Below are 26,958 nucleotides of genomic sequence, written 5' to 3'. Positions count from 1 at the left end.
GGGAGGCTTGTCATGGCAGATTGATTGGTCTTGATTTTACTGATGAACAGGAACTCTGAGCAGGATATTACAGGCTCGTAGGCCTTTTCCTTTAGGTATATAAATATCGCTACTCTATTATTAGTGTTACTCTTTAAAACTCATCTTACTCAGCGCAAATGCACAGCTGAGCCGCTATTGCCTAAATAAGCAAGCAAACATAAACATACTGAAAGGTAAAAAGAAGGTGAAAACAAGGCTGTGAAATGACGGAGTGTGGCTGCAGTGGAGCTGTGAAGTCTGGGTATTCATCCATAAATAACCCAGTACTTCCTGGGGATATGAGAGCATGCTGTGTGCCAGCTTAGAGGATGGCTCAGCTGTGGCAAGCGGCACTGAACCGTGGGCCAAGCATGTCCGGGGTTAGTAGTGAAGGCGGTAATTGGCTTCCAGGTGGCATTCCATGGAGGGTAACGGAAGTGTCCTGGTGGCTAGGGCAGGCTAGGTGGCACTCATGCTCACTGGACAACTGCTAGCTGCCAGCGGCTCCCAACAGGCTTACTGGCAGGGAGCTCTGCACCTTTTCAGCAGTGGCTGCAAGTTCGTAACCTACTCACTAATATATAAGGAGAAGGTTTAATGAAATCTAATGGGAAGGGTTTGGAAGCCGGACTTTGGATATTTTTCATGGTGTACAATAATTGTTTTCTTTCTTTAATTTTATAAATGAGGTGGTCATCACTGTTTAACCTTTAATGGTGACCTGTCAAAGCAACGTGTCTACTTACTTCAGCAGTCAAGTTAGTTTAATCAATTAAATCAGGTCCATTTTCTTTAAATACCATAAAAAGTTACTGTTTGTGTCACATTTGCAATCTGACCTGAAGAGCCCTATTGTTCATTTCGGTAACAAATTTCTGAGCCAGTTACTTTGCCAAGTTTCTCCCAGACAAGCTAATGTTACCTTGAGGATCAGGTATTCTGTGTTTCTGGCATTTTCTGCTTTTTTTCGAGATTTATAATATGAATAATGTGCTTTCCATTCAGTGTGCTCTTACATTCTTACTCTATATGTTCATGTCTATAGTCTGCAGTGTCTATAGTGTTTGCTTGTATTTCTTGTTACTTTTATTATATGTATCTAATTATTTCAGAGTAATAATGAAATGGTGAAAAGTAGTTTGCAGGTAAACGACAATGTACCTTTTTTATTTGTAACCTGAACATGGCTGAAGTCTTTTTTTTTTTAAAAAAAAGTAAAAATTTGCTCACGGCTACAGCAGCAGCAGACCATGCAACCCCCTTGCGCCCCCATCCCAAATGAACACACGCTCCAGCACCCCGATCACCTGCTCCTGCTGCTGTTCACCGGCCAGGCCCAAAGCAAGGTCCTGCACCAAAATTAAAGCGTGATAAATGAGCCAGCCGAGACTGGAGGTAATGAGCCAGGGCCCGGATGAGGCTCGCTGTTCCCCTGCCCTCTGCCTGGACCCCTGAGGTCAGCCACCTACCTCTGTACTGTAATCTACTCCCCAAATTGTCTTCAATAGCATGGGGGCTGTGGATCTGGCAGGCCCTAATAGCTGGCTCATAAGCCACTCTATTACCTGTGGCCATCCATTATGTGCTGGGAGGGCACATCATCACAGCACCGGCTGAGCAGGATGCACCTTCCACCCTCAGGAGATGAGGCTGAGTAATAACGCTCCGTATTAAACAGAAATCTTTTGTCTGATGACAAAACAAAACAGCTTTGCCCTCTGACAGTTAGGTCATAATTTACCAGTTATAACTACCAATTACTGCAATCGGAATTTAAAGATTGCAAGAGGATTTTCTGTGTTTTAACACTCTCCACTCTGCAATGAAACAGTATGTATTAAATCTATCTTTACTTTTAAGAACAATCGGCATGTAATTAAAAAAGATGAGGACCACAGGTGTTTAGAAGTGCATATTTCTTTTCAGAGCGAAGGGGTGCTTCTTTATCTTCACGTTCCTTTTAACAAATTGATCATCTGGCATGGTATTAGCACCAAAATGGCTGTTTTTCTAGCTTGAACACGGAGCCACATTACATAACCAATTATTTCTGTAGGAATCTCGCTTTTGTTTGAAATGATGGATGGTCTCATTTCAGGGCATGTGAAAAGGTTGTCTCCTTAGAGAAGGAGTTGGCTTCACTCTGGCCAGAAGTAATCGCCTCAAAGTTAATATGTTGTTTATATGTACAGAGCCCTCTATTGGCAGACAGCATCATTGCAGTTAATAGTCAGACCACTGGCCACTGCATTAGACTGAATCATCTTATGGCATTGTGCCTACATTGTATAAAAAATCTTTTTAAGTCTAATAAAAATACATATTGCAGACATGTATGTGTCCAAGCAGTTTGCAGAAACTGTTACCAACACAGGGAAACTCTTGTCTTGCTAATTTGAATGCGGATGACATTACGATTTTCATCACACATAATTTGAGGAAAATGGTGATGTATTAAGAACAATCTGTGGAGTTTAACTCTAGTATGATAAGGTAAATCTGCCTTTGATGTGAATGCATTTGTGAATCTTTGATGTTGGAACAAGAGTTGGACATGCGCAGACTTACAGACCTACCTCAGTATATGTGAGCAGAAATTAATGAATCTCAAGCTTTTTTGGGCTGGAAACAAGTGGGAAATAGGGTGTTAACCTGGAGATAAACCTGGAGGCACACAGAGGATCTGTGCTTAATTGCCAAACATCCCAGCTATTTAAAACAGTGCGGACAAAATTATAATCGAAACTCTACAAATTGAAACAAGGCCTGTCTAGATTTGCTTTTTTTAGTATTATTTATATTTTTCTCCAGAGAGGGAATACATATGGCTTTGGGACCACTCTGCCAACACTGCAAGTGCCTTCTTGTTAAGACAATAACTGAGAAAATGTTTTACGAATCTTTTTCAAATTTCCGTAAGCATTGTATGACTGGTGAACTGCAACTTGTAAAATTTTGAGACAGATTGCCTCAAAACTGAAACAGCATCACATAGTAATAGCAAAAACAGGGCAGTGTTGACACTGGATCCCATTAAGACAATGAGCTCTATTTGGCATCTGAAGCAAAGTGGCACCAGGCATGATCCAAGTGCTTTTGCTAGCATGAGCCTGATGCAGTTGTGATTTTCCTGCCCAACGCCTTTCAGTTCGCCTTACACCTGCTCCCAAGTCACTCATTTTCATGCAGTGACACCGCCCACATTCTCGACCTGTTCCCACCTCTAAAGGAAAAATACGTTTCACTTGACTATGCTTATTTGCAGGGTAAGAATTTTTTTACATTATAGTAGGCTAGTCATACAAACAGGCATATTTTGCCTGCAACAATGTCTGCAATACCAGAATGCAGATCTACAAACAACATCACCCATTTTTGTTTTGTTTCAGTCTTTAGTGCAGTTGTCACTTTTGATTTGCTTGCACTTGCAGTGAATGTCAGTGTAGTCTGGCCCTTCGAAATTGAACACACATGGCCCTGAAGTGCCAGATAACATTTCAGTGCATTTGTCACAACAGGCAAAAAGCAAGTGATTCCCACTGTGGTTGCTTAAGACTGATTTAAACTTCTGTGTCAAACCTACAGTGTGACCTACGCAAATGGCCAACGGCATTGAGAGCATTTATACTTGTGCGCTGGTGTGTCTGTGTTATTTAGCAATTACATCGCCAAAATGCTAGCTGATACATTGTTTGGGATGTTGCATTTATTGTTTTCCCACCCTGCATGATTATTGAATCACACAATCGAAACAGAAAAAACAAGCATTTAACCATTTATCAAGTCCTGATTATATTTGTGCTATATTTGGAAACAGGTCAAGCCACTTCAATATCACATTTTATGCATTTTCTCTTCTGAAGTTAATGTCCATGGTACATTTTACTTTTGTTTTAGTCTTGTAAAGTACGACTGAGTTCTTTGTAGACCTGTTGCTACGGTGCCTAGAGTGATTATGGTTATTCAATACTAGATATAAATAGCGCTTCACTTTCAATCAGTGATATAAGTACACCTGGGATGTACACTTTCTTCATACAAAAAATGAATGCTACCAAGAGGATCAATCACAGTTCTTGAGGTCTGCGTCACTGAGACTTGCAGTTTATAGCACATTACACTCCAAACACACTCATGACTAATTAGAAGATTTTTGACCATGTGTGTCTTGACCTGCGCATCCAGTCCTCGTGTGTACCACGCCTATGATCACCCACGTGTGCTTCCCCGATTGTGCCCAGCTGTTCCCTGTGATTTCGGCTTGTCTGATGTATTTAGTCCACATCTAAGTCTGTATTCTCCAGCTCTGTCATTGACGTTTGTCTTGTGCTGCTCCCCGTTTACCCCAAATAAAACCTTGTCCTTTGGCTTTCGTCTTCTGGATTAACTTCCATGCTTGTTCACTCTCGCATCGGACATCACACTGCGCCTGGTGCAGTGAGTATTTTTCTGCCTTTAAACTAGCAAAAGTGGGTTGGGCACAACCTAAAAGAACTTTCATTGTGTGCTTCAGACCGTGCACTTTTAGATCATAAAAATAGTTAGCAATGCTTCCAAAATCGTTTGATTAAAATCATGAAAATCTATTCAACGCATCTTTTTCGAACTTTGCAGAAACACTGCATGAGAGCTGGACAGGAACTGAATCTGAATCTGTGCTGCACAGAGACAGCAAAAAAATGGCAAATGTTTTGACACTTGATCCTGTTAAGATGATAAAAAAAACTATTTGATAGATCTTATTCAAACTGCCGCATAGTGATACCAGAAAAATCAGTCTCAGACAGTAAACATAATTTATGATGATATTATTATTGATGTATTTATTCTATTTGATCTTTGATACATCTTATTACTACTTCACAAAAACATTACAGTATATGGATGAAATTCTGCACCTGAAAATGCACACCGCAGATAATCTCAAAATTAGAAAACTGGTACTGCAAGACAGAAGGCAACCTGGAGTAAAAATGGAGCCTGCAGCCACCATCTTGTGAAAACAGCCATCTGCCATTTAAACATATTCCGTGAGAATTTTTACAAGCCTCCCAGGAACACTGTACAGATCAGTAATTCTAAAACTGTGTAGCATGACGATTACAATGAAGATTTTCTGAATATTCTAAAATAAAGTTTATATTTTTTTACATTGCCAGCTCCCCCACTCTGGAATTTTAATTGATAGTAGTCAGTGGAGCCACTGATCTGGAGAACCTGACAACATTAAGACAAGTAAGATGCTGTGCTTCTTGGATGCAGGACAAATGGCCTGATCCTGCACTTGGATCCCAAGTTTCACTTTGCCAAAATACCTTTTTTGTTTGTATATACCAAGCAAGTGGTATATTATAAGTGAAAGAGCCAGGAGTAAAAAATACTTTGATTTGTAAATACTGTTCATGTTGACCAGAGATCTGTTAGGGATCGGCAGGCGAAGGAAGCCGTGGATACAAACAATTTACAGGGTAACACACTCTAGAACACATGTAACATTAATGACAGGACTGGGGAAACCTACTGTGACGTGGACTTAAATACACTAAACTAATCATAAAAAATGCAAAACAGCTGGTGAACATAGGGAATCCACATGGGGTAGATGAGCGGGCGTGGCACTCAGGACAACTGGACGAGTGGGTCATGACAGAACCCCTCCCCTCCCAAAGGTGTGAACACCAGACGAGGAACGAGACCGGGGACACGGGACCTAGAAAACAAAAGCAAAACATCAACGGGGCACTGGGAATGAGACAGACGCGCAGAACAGACATGAAGGCAGCAACCCACACAACAACTGACAAGCAAAAGGAAAAACAAACAGGGACAGAGGCAACAAAAACGGAGACACAGGGGGAACACCAATGGGAGGAACGAAGGGGCCAGGAGCGAATGAAGGAGAAACAGGAGGATGAGGAGCAGACGCAGGGGGCACGAAGGCAGAGGGCAAGGAGGCAAAGGGCGGAGAGAAACGGGGAGCCTGAGGGAATCCCAGCAGGCAACAGGCGGAAGCTGCAGGGGCAGCAGGCGACCCTGAGGTTGGAGCCGAAGGAACCCTCGGCAACTGCGAGGCAGGAAGGGGGCACCAGAGGAGGCGAGGAGGAAGGCGAAGGAGACACTGGCGGAGGGGAGGAGCGAACAGCAGCCACGGCAGGCGAAGGCGCAGTCACAGCCGGCCCAGGCGTAGGTGACCGATGAGTCGAAGCGGGGGAACCCGCAGACAACCGACGAGTCTACGGATGCGGGGCCGAAGGTGGCCGAAGAGTCATCAGAGGAGGACCCACAGGCGCCCCACAAACCCCAGCCACAGGGACCGAGGGCGGGCCAGGGGGCAGGCCGGACGGGAACCGACCCCTGCGCAAGTGACCTCTCCCCCTCCTGGATATGGAGAGCCAGTCCTGGTCGGGGTCTGTCACATGGGGGTAACAGAGCAGGGGTCCACGCCTTGGCAGCGGGCGCAGGCCAAGCAGCAACAGGCAGATGAGCTCCGAGTGCAGGTGAAGCAGCAACAGGCAGACGGTTGTCGTGAGCAGACGAGACAGCAGGGACGATCTTCTCTCGACACGCCATAAGTGAAGTAGCGGAGATCGAGACGGCCCCCAGAAAAACTCTCAGCGCGTCCCCACGTTTCTCTCCCTGCTTCCTTCTTCTGCGAGCTGGTGCTGCGAGGTCCGGCAGCTCACACGGCAAGGGAGGGAGGAAGCTACAATCAATGGTCGCCTGCCGGATCATGTCTTCAGCGACCTAGCTTCTTAGCCGGGTCAAATTCAGCCGCATCTCCTCCGCGAGGTGCAGATCCTCGGAAGGGGGATCCTCGGTCGCGGGATCCTCCATTACCTCGGGCTGGCCGAGCCAGTAAGGGGGCCTGGCACACGGGAGGATCGGATGAACAGGTCATGACAAGATCTTCCCATATATTATGCGTTGCCACCTATTTAAAAATGAAATGAACCAATGTGGCACATGATTTTTTTTGTATTTCTGGATAATGAGATGACCCACTCCCCCCTGCCATCAAATTTCACTGTTCTTATTTCTTAAACAATACAGTGGCAACCTTACTGAGGACTGATAGTTTGATCAACAAAGGTGTGTGTCTCAAGTTAGCCGAAGACAATGAAACAATGAGGTAGTTTTTGGAAATTAAAAAAGCAAAGGATAAATTTGGAATGGGATATATAAATCATAAAGTCATTGGCTCAGAAATGTATAAATATTCTGAGGTCAGTAAGCTGGTTCCACTTGTATCGGATGATTGTGTAGTCATATCTAATTTGCATATCCCAGCATGCTTTACCCTGCTTTGTAAATAGCCCTTGTTTGTAGCCTGTAAATAACTGCAGTGTGCGAGGAGTATGGATTAGTTGGGGGGGTATCCTTTCTATTTTTTAAGAATTTTTATCTTTTAATAAATATGTATTTATTCACTGTGCTAACTGGGAGGCCTAGCAGCAATACAGTATAGGAATAATTTTTTAATTCTTCAAGTTATATTAATTTATTTTCCATAGGAAAGCATGTGTGTGCATATGTGTGGGTGTGTGTGCTGATCACTGAGCCCCTAGAATAACTTTCACAAAGAGCTCAGAGGAAGCGTTCCAGAAGTTCTTCAATTGTTTGTTTTCAGGCACTCTGTGTTTGCCAATTGTCTTGTCATACAGCTTACTGACCTTGCCTCTGCAATAAGAGACGCCTCCAGCAGAAAGAAATGACATGAGTTCACAGTCCTTCCTGTCACAGCAAAAACTTGTCTGGACAAAGTCTTTTCCTGCATTATTGAAACTAAGACATTGGCTGGGTAAAAATTAAATGAGACTTGTCTTGGCAATGAAGCTCTGACCATATTGCTATATTGCCTGCTAGTTGATCTCAGTTTCTCTGACATCCCTTTCACAAGTCTTAGGTAACTGTATGTTGCTATGCTACTACCCTCAGCATTAGATTTATTGTGGTAAATTTTTACCAAGAATACCGAATAAGAAGAATCCTTATCATATTAGAAAGGATATGTATGGGTTTGGGTTAATCTTTAATTTAAGGACATAGAGCACCTATGGGGTCCACCAGTGGTGTATTTCAAATGTAAAATGAAACGGACACTCAGATTGCATTTATATATAAATTCTACTGCAAACCTAATTCAAAACTAACTGAAAGCTTTTATTTAGTAGACAAAATTTACTATTTATTTAGAATAAAATAAAAAAGCAATTGTAGAGTATAACATCACTGCAAGTAAACTAGTCAATCATGAATGATTTCTGAAACACTGAGCCATATCTGACATTCCGATTTGTATAGTTATCCTGAGAGCATTAGTGAAAGTTGTTTGTAATATTCACAGAAAGTGCTTGCGATGCCTGTCAACAGTGTGGAAGGATAACTGTGTGCACGATATGTATAAAAAAAAAATAGATGCAACATCATCTGTGACGCGGGACGTCGGCGGTAGAGGCGCACGGGTACGGTGACGAGCGGAGAGGCAAGCGACCAGGCAGAAGTAGGGTAAACGGGGATTTATTATAACGACAAGGACTGGGGAACATGACACGCCAACGACCATCACCACCCACAAGGGCTACAACATCAATGACGGACACTGCTAACAGGTAAGACCAGGACTTAAAACCAGACAAGACTAATCAAAGTAACCAGATACAGCGGGGTACAATCAGGGAAATACACGAGGGTAAGCAGGGGGCGTGGCACACAGGAGGAGCGGACGAGCCGGGCATGACATCATGTGCCAAAGCATTGAATTTTTACAGAAAATTTCTTAATACAAGAACCAATAGAAAGTGAATTCAAAAGTCAGTAGAGTACTAACCACTTTGGAAGGTTCTTTTGGAAGTTTCTTATAAAACAAATACATCCTAATCTATAAACAATGTACATTTTTGTTTAGGCTTTTTAAATTACTAAAATCCTTTACTACGACATCTAAAAAGAATGGCAAACAATTGCTGGATTGTATTGTTTTGTTTATTTGCTTATTTATGTTTTGCTTGCTTGTCATCATTCCGCTATTTGTGCAAAATCAATACCCATAAGTTATCGATTCGAAGAGCTTATGTACATTTAAAACAAAAAGAACAAAATATTTTATTTAACAACACTAAAAATAAAAAGTGTGTTTCCTTTAGAAAAGCCCTGGGTGTTCATTAATAATTTTCTGATTCTTTTTTAGTGCTGCATTTCTTTCTCAAATCCTACTGTGCTTCCATTGAATGCATAAGGGCAATTAAGGAACAAATGTAGGCAAAAAAACGAAAAGAAAAATAGCCAAAATGGGTCGTATTTTATTATTGACAACTTCATTCATACTGATGAAAGCATTACATTTTTTCAGGGACACTTGTACCACTCCAGGGTCTACAGTTTTAGGGGACTCATTCCAGTTTTATGTTTCTAATCACTACATTTTTAAAAACAAATACACACATATCATTTTAAAAACATCCATCTTTAGTCTTGGATTCTGCAGTCTCATTTCCCCTAAAAATATTTAGCCAATTTTTGGTTGTGATAAATCACTTTCTATTACTACATAATACTGCAGAATGGATCCTGTGTTATCTATCCTTAGAATGCGTTTTGATTGAATATATTTCCCTAGAGTTAATAAATTAAAGGCTGTTTGTTGGGGGATTAATTCTAGGTTACCATAGGACTATCCTAATGGATTTTTCAATTAAATGCTTTGCATATTATTATTGATGTATTTATTCTATTTGATCTTTGATACATCTTATTACTACTTCACAAAAACATTACAGTATATGGATGAAATTCTGCACCTGAAAATGCACACCGCAGATAATCTCAAAATTAGAAAACTGGTACTGCAAGACAGAAGGCAACCTGGAGTAAAAATGGAGCCTGCAGCCACCATCTTGTGAAAACAGCCATCTGCCATTTAAACATATTCCGTGAGAATTTTTACAAGCCTCCCAGGAACACTGTACAGATCAGTAATTCTAAAACTGTGTAGCATGACGATTACAATGAAGATTTTCTGAATATTCTAAAATAAAGTTTATATTTTTTTACATTGCCAGCTCCCCCACTCTGGAATTTTAATTGATAGTAGTCAGTGGAGCCACTGATCTGGAGAACCTGACAACATTAAGACAAGTAAGATGCTGTGCTTCTTGGATGCAGGACAAATGGCCTGATCCTGCACTTGGATCCCAAGTTTCACTTTGCCAAAATACCTTTTTTGTTTGTATATACCAAGCAAGTGGTATATTATAAGTGAAAGAGCCAGGAGTAAAAAATACTTTGATTTGTAAATACTGTTCATGTTGACCAGAGATCTGTTAGGGATCGGCAGGCGAAGGAAGCCGTGGATACAAACAATTTACAGGGTAACACACTCTAGAACACATGTAACATTAATGACAGGACTGGGGAAACCTACTGTGACGTGGACTTAAATACACTAAACTAATCATAAAAAATGCAAAACAGCTGGTGAACATAGGGAATCCACATGGGGTAGATGAGCGGGCGTGGCACTCAGGACAACTGGACGAGTGGGTCATGACAGAACCCCTCCCCTCCCAAAGGTGTGAACACCAGACGAGGAACGAGACCGGGGACACGGGACCTAGAAAACAAAAGCAAAACATCAACGGGGCACTGGGAATGAGACAGACGCGCAGAACAGACATGAAGGCAGCAACCCACACAACAACTGACAAGCAAAAGGAAAAACAAACAGGGACAGAGGCAACAAAAACGGAGACACAGGGGGAACACCAATGGGAGGAACGAAGGGGCCAGGAGCGAATGAAGGAGAAACAGGAGGATGAGGAGCAGACGCAGGGGGCACGAAGGCAGAGGGCAAGGAGGCAAAGGGCGGAGAGAAACGGGGAGCCTGAGGGAATCCCAGCAGGCAACAGGCGGAAGCTGCAGGGGCAGCAGGCGACCCTGAGGTTGGAGCCGAAGGAACCCTCGGCAACTGCGAGGCAGGAAGGGGGCACCAGAGGAGGCGAGGAGGAAGGCGAAGGAGACACTGGCGGAGGGGAGGAGCGAACAGCAGCCACGGCAGGCGAAGGCGCAGTCACAGCCGGCCCAGGCGTAGGTGACCGATGAGTCGAAGCGGGGGAACCCGCAGACAACCGACGAGTCTACGGATGCGGGGCCGAAGGTGGCCGAAGAGTCATCAGAGGAGGACCCACAGGCGCCCCACAAACCCCAGCCACAGGGACAACACAAGGGCTACAACATCAATGACGGACACTGCTAACAGGTAAGACCAGGACTTAAAACCAGACAAGACTAATCAAAGTAACCAGATACAGCGGGGTACAATCAGGGAAATACACGAGGGTAAGCAGGGGGCGTGGCACACAGGAGGAGCGGACGAGCCGGGCATGACATCATGTGCCAAAGCATTGAATTTTTACAGAAAATTTCTTAATACAAGAACCAATAGAAAGTGAATTCAAAAGTCAGTAGAGTACTAACCACTTTGGAAGGTTCTTTTGGAAGTTTCTTATAAAACAAATACATCCTAATCTATAAACAATGTACATTTTTGTTTAGGCTTTTTAAATTACTAAAATCCTTTACTACGACATCTAAAAAGAATGGCAAACAATTGCTGGATTGTATTGTTTTGTTTATTTGCTTATTTATGTTTTGCTTGCTTGTCATCATTCCGCTATTTGTGCAAAATCAATACCCATAAGTTATCGATTCGAAGAGCTTATGTACATTTAAAACAAAAAGAACAAAATATTTTATTTAACAACACTAAAAATAAAAAGTGTGTTTCCTTTAGAAAAGCCCTGGGTGTTCATTAATAATTTTCTGATTCTTTTTTAGTGCTGCATTTCTTTCTCAAATCCTACTGTGCTTCCATTGAATGCATAAGGGCAATTAAGGAACAAATGTAGGCAAAAAAACGAAAAGAAAAATAGCCAAAATGGGTCGTATTTTATTATTGACAACTTCATTCATACTGATGAAAGCATTACATTTTTTCAGGGACACTTGTACCACTCCAGGGTCTACAGTTTTAGGGGACTCATTCCAGTTTTATGTTTCTAATCACTACATTTTTAAAAACAAATACACACATATCATTTTAAAAACATCCATCTTTAGTCTTGGATTCTGCAGTCTCATTTCCCCTAAAAATATTTAGCCAATTTTTGGTTGTGATAAATCACTTTCTATTACTACATAATACTGCAGAATGGATCCTGTGTTATCTATCCTTAGAATGCGTTTTGATTGAATATATTTCCCTAGAGTTAATAAATTAAAGGCTGTTTGTTGGGGGATTAATTCTAGGTTACCATAGGACTATCCTAATGGATTTTTCAATTAAATGCTTTGCATTTTTTTCACTTTCCTGGGCAGAATATGCTCAAAAAATGTCTGAAAGCATGCATTATTCAATTCCGGGACATTTACATATTTATCAGCTTGAGCTTGAGAAAAACTATTTGTCCCAGTGCAGAGAAAGGACAAATGGAGCTCGACGGCAGTAAATAAAACATTTTGGAGGCTAACTTGCTTCCAAAGATAGTGTCCAAAAGAGATATTTATAAAAAAAAAAATTCATCATCGCTACGAGTAAAATGCAGACTCAGGATTTCTATATTTGCATCAAAGTCACAATGAGAGCAGCTGTGTGTGTATATTTTAGGGGACGTGTAAGTATGTTTTAAAGGTCACATGTATCTGTGTTTCTGTACTTCCCTGGGGCAACTCTGCGTGCCTGAAAAGCTGGTCAGATTTGGCTTTTACTGTTAAATGGCTTTCCTGGCTGGATGTCACAGAGGCTTAGTAGGAAGCACTGTTGCCTATCACCTCCAGGTTTGGCAGGTGAAACTCTATCTCTTCTCTGTGTGTGTGGAGTTTGCATATTTTCCCTACATTGTGTAGATTTCCTCTGCACTCCAGCTTGCTACCATAAAGCCTGGCTGTGAGTATATCCTGTAATGGTGTAGCCCCACGAGCCTGATCAGGATAAGCCATTGAAAGATGGGTGGATGGGTTAAATAAATTTAGTGATTACTTTTATTTGTCTTTGTTCTGGGGTGGCATGGTGGTGCGGTGGTTGGCACTGTTGCCTCACACCTTGGGGACGAGGGTTAAGTCTCTGCCATGGCTCCATGTATGTGGAGTTTCTATGTTCTCCCTGTGTTGTCGTGGGGTTTCCTCCACGTTCTCCGATTTCCCCCACAATCCAAAAACATGCTGAGGTTAATTGAAGTTGCCAAATTAATGAAGTGAATGGTGTGTGAGTGTGCACTGTGATGGGTTGCCCCCCCCCCACCCTGCCCCCAGGTGCTCCCTGCCTTGTACCCATAGATTCAGGACCCCTCAATACAGAATAGGATAAGCAGTTACAGAAAATGGATGGATGCATAGTTCATTCATTATCAATATAAGAACAATCTACATAGAGAATCCAGATCAGATAAAGGGTAGTAATGCTGAGTTTTGCAATGGATTTATGTATACAGTAGCATCACTACCCTGAAGCAAAACTGCTTCCTACGGTGTTTGTATCCAATCATAAATAATGATGCAAGTGACAAAGGAGGTTCTGATGTAATTTGACATTATCTTGAGTCAGTTAACAAGAGAGAGGTCATACAATGCACAGCTTAAGGGGATTGGGGACAACAAAATGCCACCCATAATGAATGGTTGCTGAGAAATGTCTTTTCTGACTTGCTGATGGAGCACTGGCTGCCAAAAGCAGTGGCAGTTTACAAGCAGGATATGGAGATGATGTTCAAAGAGCTGTAAAGGTAGCCAGTGCCACTTATTGCAGAACGAGGCCGTAATGTAAAGCATCTGCAAAAGGAGAGAGTGTTGAGGCAGTTACCATCTTATTTTGGGCCACTTCAGAGGAAAGATTGGGACCACAGCATAGTGAACAGGCATCCACCTGTGCACAGTCTAATTAATGAAGGGCAAAATGAAATCTGAAGCAGAAAGGGCCAAACCCCAGGTTGAAACCATATCAAAGTTGCATCATATGGTTTGATATTTCCGGAAGTGCACAGAAGCTGAGTTATTCACGGTACATTTCTCCTTCGCTGGGCACCTTTCAATTCTGAGAGTTGTATGATGGCTTCTGCTGTGTCGCTTGTCAGCTGCGATTGTCTGACGTGGAGTTTGACACTTTCTCTCTCCATCTGTGGATGTGACATGCAGAGGCCACCCGTGCACAGCACAGCACACGAGCCACAAATAAGGGCGGGGGGCATTTCAGCCACAAATACACCTTGGCGCTGATCCCTTTTCTGTGCCAGTTACTTCCCGCTGAAGTGAGGGTGTTGGGGTCCAAAAGCAGCATAGGAAAAGGGGAACAGAGCATGTTATACGGACGAGGGGCCTAAAGGCTGGTATTCCTCTTAGATGTGAACCAAATTCGCTGCTGTACTATGCAGCAACCCTTCCAGCAGAGCCTGGACTGTGTGGTCCACTTAAAACGATTTTATTTAAGGACAGTATAGTAGATATCAGACTTTTTCCTCTAGAGACAACAGCAAAGCTTTATTTATGATATAATATTCAAATCCATGAATATACTGAATAACACATGATGTGTGGAATGGCATTATTTATACCTTTTGTAATAACTAGACTGGTGCACATATAATCCAGGATGTACCCCCAGCCTGGTGCTCTATGCTGCCTGAGATCCAGTAGCGGCTGGTGATTTTTAAAATGAGGGAAGCATAGTGCCAACAGTTGGCAAAATGACCAAAACCCAAAACAAGGTCTTTTTTTCTTATTTTAGCCAGTCACCTACTTGCATGGAAATTCTGTTCTCCTTTCTTTTTATATGAAATAATCTATTATCATCTAATAGCAGCATGGCTTTCTGAAGCAATTTTACCATTTTGAACATACTGTACAAACAGCTTAGTTAGTGAGCTTACAACAAAACTAGTCGATTAAAAAAAACGAACGATCAAAGTCAAAAACTGCTCATGTGAAAACTTAAAGGTTAATGGCTTTATTTACACCAATTACAAATGCCAATGGTGAGATATGACATATGAAATGATGAACTGTCACTCTGGGTTGCAATGAAATGCTTCTGTGCCCCTGCATGCAAGAGAGTGAATGAATTCTATGATCTAATGCCTCCGACTGCATGTGCTGTGACCATTAATGTTATTGGTAGTTTATCCTGTGTCATTGAGGTGTCTCCTAAACATTATGTAGAGAAGCCTGGCTTCCAGGTAGGTATAACATACAATCAACATTGCTTTAGCAAAAACTAGGAAGCTCTCATGGACTCCCAGAGAAGCGCAGCATCCAGGTGTGCTCTGATAACTCGTAATCGAAACATATTGACCAATAAGCTTTCATTTGTTATTCACTCAGATAAAGTTTACAAGAATCTTCCATAGACTTCCAGAGTCAATGGGTGCTTATGGGCGGTATTTATCCTGGTTTCAAAGGGAAAATTAATATTTATGTTGTCGAAAGCAACTCCTGTGAAATGATCAGTGCTGTGGATCAGTTAGTAAGATAAATTACACATTTAATCACAAATAAAATCAATTTAATTGATACATTAACTAATTAAATTGTTTTGGCAATTCTATGGAGGAAACTGAGCTTCCCCTGTAGTCTTAGAGCAGTAGCTTATGGCTCCAGCCCCCCTACGACCCTGTGGGGTCAGCCACTAGGACGATGTACAAACTGATGTAATACTTTGATTTTTATTCAAATTCATGAGCATAATAGGACAGGGCTGCCATACATCCTGCTCTGTTGTTGGAGTTTTCTTGTTCTCACATGGTCATGTGACTTTCCTCTGACTACATTGGTTTCAACTCAGAAGTAGAAAGATGTGTTTTGGTTGGATTGCATATGTACATGTCCTGTGCTACACTGGGATCTAATAAATATCATTGCCATACTGTGTCCTGAGCTACCCTGAATAGGGGCAGGCTTGCTGTGACCCAGTGATGGTAATGGGAAATGCATGTCACTGCTAATAATGCAAAACTCATTTCCGAGATGAGTATTAAAACTGACAGCAGAGTTGTTTCCAGCTCTTCGTAATAATAAAATTTTGTTGTACAAAGGTGCTGAGTAACAGATTTGCATTTCAATTCTATTACATGTAGATCCCAAGATAAGATGAGCATTGCAAATTCAGTCCATGTCCTGCAAACTTCAGGATCAAACTGTTCTTCCAGCAGCATCAAGAAAGCCAACGAAAGGGGCGACAGCATAATTATCAAGAACACACATTCTCTGATTTATTAACAAGAAGCTAACACTGGATGAATATCCATTTTAAATATATGAATAATTGAGTACTTCTAGTTCTGCCGAAACTGTAGATTCTCCAAAACCCATATTTTTTTCAAACTGTTAAAATTTTCATGTACACTGTATGTGTGACGCCCGCTCCGTCCGTTCCTCGTGTGTGCCACGCCCTCTAATTACCCACGTGTGATTCCCTGATTGTGCCCAGTCATGTCTTGTTTCCTGCTGCCTTGTTTCCTGTATTTAAGTTCCTGTTGTGTACTAATCCAGTGTCTGTCATTGATGTTACCCAGCGTTTGTCCGTGCCTGTTGCCAGTAAACCCTGTTTTCCCGAACCTTGCCTGTGTGCCTGCTTCCGCTTGCTCGCCTCTCTGCCCGCTCACCAGGTGATCGCGAGCCGTCCCGTGACAGTATGTGTCCCCAGTCCCGTCATTGTAGTCTACTCCGTGTTGTGCCTTGTTTGCCAGCAATAAACCCTGTGCTCTTGGATTTACGTCTGCCTGACCCTGTTTCCGTGCTCCCTGCTTGCTCATCCTGTATGCAGTCATGACAGAATGTCTCAGCTAATGGAAGCTGAATATGGCGATCACGTCAGCGAGGCGGTATACTGGCTGCAACAGCCTGTGGTCCAGGAGGACTCCGCGGCCCCAGTTCATACAGGGATATCCTGATGGGGATTTCAACGTTGAAGGATGCTTTCCTTGACCGAAGAGGTTCAGCTGAACTTCCAACAGCTCCGGAGTCGAGCGGCAGAAGCAAATAGGCAGCAGATCACCCTAGATAGCGGATTGCTTTTAGATCCACCGCCCAACCTCTCTGATCTGACTCAACCTCTGCCGACAATGACTAGCCAGAGAAAGAGAAGAAAGTGGAAAAATCAGAGACCGGAAGAGACACTGGCAATCTTTCTGGGGGCTGTCTCCATCTCTGCTGCTTCCTCCCTCGTGGCTGCCTGCCCTGCTGCTTATAGGGAGGAGCCCTGATCTTCTGCCAATCTTTGCACCAGAAGCTGCTGCCGCCACCCTGGAGTGTCTGTCCGTGGCTGCGTGGCCAGTGTCAGCAGCACGCCCCTTTTCCGGGACTCGCCTGTGGGTCCCCCTACTCTTAAAGGGAGCAGGTCTGTTTGGGACACCATCCCGTGGGTCCCACCGGTACTTAAAGGGGCCGTGCCTGCTGCTAAAGTGCGAACCCCGGCTCTGTTCCCAATGGCTCCTGTATTGGCAGTCCCTGCATCGCCTCCACCACTGCACGAGGTCCCTGCGCCCCCTCCGGCTGAGGTTCCGCCCCCTGCTGTTCCTGTGCCGGCAGATGATGCTCTGCCCCACCTTGTTTCTGTGACTGTTGTTTTGCTCCATGAGGTTCCAGTGCCCATGGTTCCTGATACGCCGCCTGATATTCCAGTCATGCCCTGAGGATCCTGCCTCAATTTGTAATTCCTCGGCTCCAGATCCAGACCCCCCCATTTTCATCCAGATCCTGTCCCCCCGGCTCCAGATCCAGTTTCCCCGGCTCCTAACGCTCTAGTTCCTGATCCTGCTCCTACGCACCCTGCTCCCCTGGCCCCAGTCCCTGAGGAAGTCCCCAATTGGCACCGCTCCTCCTCCCTTGATAGAGGGAGAGGAGGAGCACGAATGGGACCCCTCCTCCATCGCCCCAATGTGGTCGATCCCACCCGGGTCCCCACTTCTCGGTCTCCCGGAGTGGACTGGGACACCTGTGCAGGGGTTGTGTCCCGCCCACCCTGCTCCCTAGCTCGCTTTCAGTCTTTGTGGCTTGAGGAGCACCTGTGGGTTCTCTAGCTCCTGCTCGGTGGTCACCTGTGGGTCCTGCTCCGATGACTTGTCAGCTGCCTAAGGCCCCGCCTCTGACACCTCATCAGTCACCTGCGGGTTCTCCTGTTTCGACTTATCAGTCACTTGTGGATCCCCCTACTCCAACTCGTCAGTTGGCTGCACCTTCGCCGGCTGTGGCTATGCCGTCACCTGCCGCGGCTTTGCCTGCCTCTTTGCCTGCCTCTTTGCCTCCCCTGGTGCCCCCTCTGCCTACCTCCTCGCCCCCTATGAGGTCCCCGCTGGGGATCCCTCAGGCTCCCCGTTGTCCTCTCCTTTCCGGCCTCCTGTGTCTGCTCCTCGTTCCTCTGTTGTGCCTTCGTTAACTCCTGACCTCTTCGTTTCTCCTGTTAGTGTTCCCCCTGTGTCTCCGTTCGTGTTGCCCCTGTGCCTGTCTGCATTCCCTGTCCTTTATCAGTTGTTGTCTTAGTTGCTTCCCTTGTGTGTTCTGTGTGTCCATCCTGTTCCCGGTTCCTTGTTAATGTTCTTGGTTTTGTTTCACCAGGTCCTGTTGGTTCCTCATCTCACCCGTCACTCCCCTTGGAGCATGCCCGGTGTACGTACCTTTGGGGGGGGTTCTTTCACCCCCAATCGTCCGATCCTCCTGTGTGCCACGCTCCCCTCATTAACCTTCTGTGAAATCCCGATGTCATCACCTGTTTCTCGTTAGTTCCAATTAGTCATGTGTATTTAAGTTCACGATCAAGCATGTTTCCCCAGTCCCGTCATTGAAATCAACTCCGTGTTGTGCCTTGTTTGCCAGCAATAAACCCTGTGATCTTGGATTTCCATCTGCCTGATCCTGATTCCGCACTCCCTGCTTGCTCCCCCTGTGCACGGTCTGACAGATATTCAATTATAAAATAACACAGCATAAGTCATCAGGCATTAAAAATGGTTTTCTCATGGGTTTTACAGTGCATCTAAAAACTATATTTGGGGCTGTTGGAAATTACAGCATTGTATTCCACAGATAGCCATGTCATTTTATTTGGCCATCTAATCCGTACTTATCCCACACTCACTAACTTGTACAATTTCTTGAAGCATTGGATGGATCATCCAAAAATGTAAAAGTCAACACAGGTCAGGGTAAAATAAAGCCTTGTAGAATGAAAATGTGCCTCTGGGTAGATCCTGGGATGCTGAGTGATGACCCTGAGACATGGATCCTCCTGGGCTCATTCATTGGCAAGATGGGACCTGTCCAGACCACAGGACCTAAGGGTCTTAAAGGCCCGAGGGTACTTAGCATCCAGTGGGACTAGAGGGCACAAAGATAACTGCAGGACAGGAGCAGGAGGGTGTCAAGGGGACTGCAGGGCAGGAGCTGAAGTGCACCAAGGGGACTGTAGGACAGGAGCCAGAGGATGCTGTGGGTTCTCCTCTCTGGGCCTCAGCAAAAGAAGATAACGTTAGGTAAACAGAAGTCTGGACTGCAGCAATGGATAGTGTGGCTCAGCCAGCCCCTCGCTTGGACCTCAGCTGATACCAGTGGCTGCCCTAGTACCTGGGTCCAGAGTGGCCCAAGCACCGGGTAGAGGGAGGGGTGCACGGAGATGGCAAGGCCCAGAGGGTCCCACTGTAAGTGTTCCGGGCAGTTATCCTGATCCTGTCAGTTCAGTTTGTTTCCCGTCTGGTCATTAATGTTGCGTGTGCTTTGATGTCCTGTGGAACCCCGTATTCCCCAATTTTGGACTCCAGTTCCTCTTTCCTAGCTCCATGTCTCCCTGATTCGTGACAGAATGACCAGACTCTCAGAGAAGACACCTTACCTGACTGAGGCAGAATACCTCACTGAGGCAGTGATGAGGTGATTTATTGGCTCGAGCAACCAGAGGTGAGGGGCAATCTCACACTGCGACCCATCGCGCTTCGGACGAGGAATACACTTGAGGAGATATCCCTGCCCAGAAACGTGCACCTTCCAGGGGAGGTGCACGAAAGCAGTGTCCGCTTCGCCTTCCTCCTCGCCCCCTCCATCGGTCCCCCGGCCTTTCTCTTCGCCACCTTTAGCATTCCCTTCTGCTCCCTCCTTGCGGTCACCTGCAGCCCCTGCAGCTTCCGGCCCTCGCCTGCCAGGGATCCGTCCGGCTCCCCACTTTCCCCGTCCTTTGCCTCCTTGCCCTCTACTTGTGTGCCCCCTGTGTTCGCTCCCCGTCCCTCTGTGCCACTGTGGGTGTGCACCCTGGTCTTGTCTCTTCGTTGCCCCCCTCCTTCATTGTCATGACCCGCTCTTCCATTCCTCCCGTGTGCTACGCCCCCTCATGTGGATTCCCCATGTTCACCAGCTGTTTCCTGTTGCTGTCATTAGTTCTATGTATTTAGTCCACGTTTCAGTTTGTTTCCCCAGTCCGGTCGTTAATGTTGCATGTGCTTTGATGTTCTGTGCTTCTCAGTAAACCAAGCGTTCCCTGATTTTGGACTCCAGTTCCTGTTTACTTGCTCTGTGTCTCACCGAGTCATGACACCTACAGTTTTTAAAGTGTTTTAAAATACAAATAAATAAAAGACAATAACGCTTTTATTTTTCTACATCTCACAATTTAGATTCCTAACCAGGCTACAGACGATTCAGCTCCTCTCCCAGCTGATCCCTCCTTGCCCGCACTGCTGCCGGCATACACTCCTCTGTTGGTTTTGGCACATGCAGTTCAGCATCACGTCTTCCAAAGTTCTCTAATGTGTCCTCATTTATGTCCAGCAGACATCAATCACACATGGAATGCTATGCTACGTACAAAATGCCACAAATAATGCCCCAACCTCCTGAGTGCTGCATTGTAATGTTCCATCTGACATCTACTGTAAATACCTGAAATGCAGTATGTTACAGTACATGGTTAATTCTTGTAATGAACTCGAAAGGATTTTAAATGATATGGTTTGTTCTTTACTGTATATGTTGTTTTTCTTTTGATGTTTTATTGAACAGTAGGGTTACGTGAAAGGACCTGATGTGCTCTATAATAATAATAAATGTGCAAATTAAATTAAACAAAATAACAAAAAAGCGTTTGCATATCTCAAGCACATACCTGTGTCAGTAAGGAGCGTCGTGCACCTGCATGTTTCTAAAACGCGCCCCTTAAACATTGTTTAATAATGCGCCACTGACTTTAGACGCGGTTTTGTTGGTCAAAAGCACAGTCATTTTGCTTCCTTAATATTAAAAATCAACTTGGCAACCAGCCTCACTTACATATTGGCTGTCTTTGGGACTGTAAGTTTTAAACTTTTCAGTACCATTAATTGTGCATTTTTTTTGTAATAGGGCCAAAATATAGTGCTCCCAGTGCGTTCAGTAGACCTTGTAACTTTGTACATAATTTGTTTGTATATTACAGTGGAATCCACTTATAGTGATCGATGTCACCCAAACAGACGTGATCACTCGATTATCAGTGTAACCAGGTTTTTCTTTTTTATTTTTGTCTCAGGCTGATTACCATCTAATTGACATATTGTATATTTATTGCATGAATATAAGGTAATAAAACGGACAGAATAGCTATTTAAGAGTTTTATTGACTTTCAAATTAAAATACTGTACAAATTAAGTTACTGAACTATTTATAATTCACATACGCTATAATACTGTAGCGCTGGCAGTATCTGCATGTCCCGGTATGCCTTGCGAGCATGTGTATATTGTGTGATTACTATAATTTGGTTCCATGGTATATAAAAACTCCAGATAGGATACAACAAGGTAATTTGACATGCAAAGTGTACAATACAGTACTGTTTGGTTAGACATTTTATGCAAATGGTTAGACAAACAGACTGTTATGGTTTGAGGTTAGGGGTGCCCAAATATTATTCGAGGATTTTAAATTTACCAATTTTCATGTTTTACCCCTAACCTTTTACAGTGTTTTGGGGTTACTCCCAATTCACCAACCACATACAGAAGAAGAACGCCGGTTCAACAGATTTAAAATTTGCCCTTTTTTTAATTTCTGTCTTTGTCCGGCTGGTTGAACTGACCACATTAACACCAGCAGTTACATGCTGCCATTTGGCTTTTTTGTCACAGTGACAGATGTACTGATGATGTACCATATACAGTAAAATGGTTTGGCATTCCATTACTTCAGACACTGTAAAGTCTGGACTTCATATTCTGAGAAAGTATTTTTTTTCTCTGGTTTGTGGCTCTGTTGTCTCTGACATAGCGTAGCTAATATAAAATGCACACGTTCATATACACATGGCTAATTTGTATTGCCAACGTAGGGTAATTAGTGGGTGGGAATGGGGGACATTCTTAAGTGAGCCCCTTGCAAATGTCTCCATCATATGTGGGGTTTGTAACCTGTATGATCCGCTTTGTGCTTTACACAAAGTTTTATAAATCTGACTTTTACTTTTTGAACAAAGGACAATTTTTCATACTCACATTTCGCCGCCTGTAAGAATTTCCAAATATTCTTCATGAACGAGGCCCCAGATTCTTATTTATAAGGAAAAAAACAAATGTGATAGCCCCCGTATAGAAGAGAAATGATCACCTGTCTGTGAATAAGACATTTCCCAATACAAAACAACCCTGTGTGTTCAGGCAAATCTGCGTATTATGAAGTATCAAGACTAGTCTTTGTCCTACAGTAAATTGTACTTTATATATATATATATATATATATATATATATATATATATATAGACAATTGTTAGATGCTTTTTCCTGTTGGTTGTCTGCTGCTCTTAACCGTGTATCAGATCAGTGTAGATATGTGTGACAGATTTTGAGGCCCATCCTGGTGTTGAAGAGGGGACCCTGTCTGAGCCAGAACTGCAAACACAAAGACACACAGCTCCTGTTAATTCCTGCCTGGAAGCTTTGCTATTGCTACTTCTGTTGTATCATATTTTATCTTTAGAAATAGAATTTTCACGTTAATATTCATGCATACAGACATACACAGGGTTGCCAACTCTCACACATCTAGCGTGACACTCGTGCTTTCAGACTCTCACCCTGACGCAAGAAGTCCTAAATATTAACCGTTAATATATATCATTCTATTATAAACCTAAAATTAGCTACATCAAAAGTGTTGGGGTAGTTTGCAAACCCTTCAGACTACACTACCATTGTACCACACACTGAGATTTTCTACATTTGCATTTTACTCACTTAACATTTATTAAAAATATACTCAATATTATATATTAGCAAATAAGTTTAGCGTATGTTCACCGTTTGAGTATGTTTATTAGCAAATAAGATGTCATATCTTTGATTCAACAAAGTAACCTCCTCTAGCATTCATGAACTCTTTATAATGGTAGTCTTATTGTAAAGTGGTACCGATGTCCAAATGTGTTCTGCAGTCCATCAGTGGATAAGCGACTGAAAGAAGAATGGGTGAATATATTTGTGTTTACTGGACTTACTCATCAAAATAATATGGATCATACAATTTGCTTAATGTTGGTTGATTTCAGAAAACATCTTATTTCTCGCAACGGTGCAATTTTTAAATAATGAATATTACAATTTCACCACATCGTGGAGGCTTAATGTGATTCTGGGCTTTCAGTAGAACTGGCAACAGTATCTCATTCTGATTCCGTACCTATAATCCTCTTAGGCTTACTTGTTTGTTTTGCACTTAGTGAGTTTGATCCCATCAAAATGAATGAACAAGCGCACTGCATACTTTTTTGATGAACCGCATTGGGTTAAATGGCTTGTAATTTCAACTTGAAATTAAGAGACTATTTATAGGAAAAGTCATGTAGATCATACGGTTTCTATGATCAAGTCATAATTTGAAATGTACTATAATTGTATGATTATGCATTACATTGACTGAACCTTCAAAATGCATTTATTATGCATTCTTTGACCATTCATTGCACCTTCACAATGCATTCATAGAACATTCATAAGCAGCCTGCAAGTATACCTTAACATTGTAACATCCCTTAACAGCTTCAATGTACATTAATAGCAAAAATTATTTGATTATATGATTATAATGTTTGTTATCATATAATGTTCCTTAAAATTTTATATTAAAGGTGTTAAAATATGATAGGATGTTAAGGCTCCTAATGTTCTTACGAATGCTTTATAAAGACATTAGGAAGGAGCAGTTAAATTGTTACTGATTATATTCCTCTAAAAGCCACCTAATGCTGAATCTTTTCAATTACTGAAACTCAAAAGCACATCAGTAGATTAGGTTTTGCACCCTAAACTGCCCAGTAATAATTTGATCATCCTTAAATGACAAATTTAACACTAAATCCATAAGTATAGAAACTTGAATGTCAAGAAATATCACCTCAAAGCAGAGGACAGCGAAAACACTACAGATGCCATTACTATGATTCATTCGCACACATATTTCTGCTATTTCTTGTGTTCCACAGATTTACAAGCAGCCCATCCAGGTCAGTGGGTACTGTCTGCATCAGCTCTGCAAGACTGGATTTATCTAAAATCCCGGACTGCCATCCACCCTTCATCAGTGCTTGGCATGTCTGGGCAACTGTTTTCCCTAATTCCAGCTCTCTCTTGGATTCCCCCTAAAGCTGAATTTCTTACTTGGTGAGGACTCACAGCTCATTTCTCCCATATGGGATATTTATGAAGACTGCATACGAGATAAAGAACACTGTACAATTTACATGCTTTTCTTTTTGTCCCCTGTAGTTTCTAACAGAGCTGTTTTTTAAAAAAGGATATGAGACTCAGTAATGTAGGAAGATTACTGATCAAATCATATCATTTCTTTTCCTGTGGTTTCCTATGTCATCTAGCTTCTTTCAGTCCATTATAACTAGATTGCATTCAGTTTCAATACATTTTTTATGTTCGGTTCTAGGTGCTTTGGGAGGAGTCTATTTTTTTCCAAGTACTGCAGCATTCAAAGCAGGCACTTGGCACAGTCATAGGCATAAATATGCCTTTTCAGCCCAGGTCATTCAGACCTGAATGGCAGTCTAGAGAATGAACGGTAATTCCTTAAAAAAAAAGCATTTCTTCATTTTATTTCCCTAAACAATTAGAATTTGCTTGTTGTTTCTCATACATGATTTTTTATACTTCCGAATCCCCTTCTGCAATGTCTAACACTCAACAACAAAACATAAAACTTGAATAATCGTAGGCTACAATGCAAATATTTTAGGAACGTTTGGCCATTATACCCCTATAGTGGAAAGACTTGGTACCTAGACAACATGAATACCTTTAGTCTTTTGAGACACTTCTATGTGAATAAGCACTACTTTAGTGTGTTCGACACAAGACAATTGAGTTTTAGGCACGTACCTGGTGGGTCAGTGGCAGCAGAAACATACACCCTGACAGGCAGCTGATGTGCAGATTGTGTTACTCAGTATTTCAGATACTGCAAATTATGTCACACTTATGTGTGAATCACACCAGGGTGACATGATTCAGCGTGTCCTTGTTACTGACATGCTGACATATCAGGTTAAAATAACTTCCCTTGGGCACACTGGACCTCAAGCAACAGTGTGCCTTCAGCATAGCACCAGCCCCATGAAGAATTCCATTTCTCTGTCTGTGCAGGGCTTTGCTTCTAGGAAGCTATAGTGCTGTCTACACCAAATCACAGCTCTCTGAAGAGGAGTTCTAAAGCTAAATTGAAAGTCAGCTGAGTGCACTGTTGTTCTGAATATCAGTATCCCATGGATGCCAAAAAAAAGTTTAATTCATTGAAACACTTAACACAGTAAATGTACAAAACCTGTGAAAAAAAATATATAGGTTGTCATTAACTTACGACCTATGTGACTAAAGACTGATTGACTTTCTAACTATTTCGAGAACACAGATACGATACGTGGTCACAACTGTTATGTCTGGCAGCGTGAATGTTGCCCAGAGTGTAGGTATGACAATTTCCGCGCCAATTCCCGGCTGCACTAGTACCCCACGAGAAAATAGTAATAAAAAGGTTAAAAACACCAAATAGTATGACTTCAAGATTAAATAATTTTATTAAACAGTATACCATACTTATGATAATTCTTACATATAAAATAAAGGCCCAACTTATGACCTAATTGACTTAAGACCGGTTAGTTGGAACTAATCACGGTCTTAAGGTGACGACAACCTGTACACAAACTGTCTATAACTTAAATTTTTCAGGCAGTTTTCCATACATTTTTATGTCTTAAAACATTCCATGCAGAATCTTTGTTGGTTTTCTTTTCAGCACAGAGGAAAGCATGTTTCTTCCAAAGTGAGTACACCTGCAATGGGTACAGTGTGTGGCAATGAGGGAGGGGTTCGTTAATTAAGCAAATGTGGGGGATGCGTTACAGTCAGGTCTTCTCCCCAGTGATGTAATGCTCTTATCACACATGTATTCCGTGGCCTGACACCATCAGATGGACAGGAACTGCTTTTACACATAGCCGGCTAGCTGGGTAGCACACTAACCCCTGAAATTTTGTGGTGCCACTATATACACAAAACACCAGCAGAATTTAATAAACAGTCAAATCAGGTCGTCGCCCTGACTTGATTTGGAGAAACTTTGAGAATACAAAATACCCCCAATACAAGACAGTCATTTATATTTGGATACTGCAACTTGAATGGCTACAGACTCTTTAGTGTATGTAAGCAAGCTATTAATTTGTTTAATACCTGTGCACTGCATTGGCAACTAGAACTATAATTTACATACCTTCACTAAGATTAGTTCCAGGATAATTACTACTTGTTGTATAGTTACATTCTAATTGTTTAAAAATGTTTGGAGAAGGGATGAGGAAAACCTGCTAATGTAATTGTGTTCCCCCAGGTTTCTGCAGACACTTTGGTATGTGAGTCAATAACTCAAAAAGTGTT

General features: G+C 42.6%; 1 protein-coding gene across 1 annotated transcript; it reads right to left on the bottom strand.

Annotated features, from left to right (window-relative positions):
• Window positions 1–3,788: 3,788 nt before the first annotated feature.
• LOC125704259 (uncharacterized) lies at window positions 3,789–25,475 on the bottom strand. The gene is made up of 2 exons (XM_048969687.1): window positions 25,402–25,475; window positions 3,789–6,886 (listed from the first exon to the last, which is right to left on the bottom strand). The coding sequence occupies exon 2, from the start codon at window positions 6,751–6,753 to the stop codon at window positions 5,641–5,643; it is 1,113 nt and encodes a 370-aa protein (XP_048825644.1). The 5' UTR covers window positions 6,754–6,886; window positions 25,402–25,475; the 3' UTR covers window positions 3,789–5,640.
• Between the last annotated feature and the right edge of the window lie 1,483 nt (window positions 25,476–26,958).

This window comes from Brienomyrus brachyistius, chromosome 11, assembly GCF_023856365.1.
Source record: "Brienomyrus brachyistius isolate T26 chromosome 11, BBRACH_0.4, whole genome shotgun sequence".
In the NCBI taxonomy this organism is placed as follows: Eukaryota; Metazoa; Chordata; class Actinopteri; order Osteoglossiformes; family Mormyridae; genus Brienomyrus; species Brienomyrus brachyistius.
This window is presented reverse-complemented; position numbering and strand designations above follow the sequence as displayed.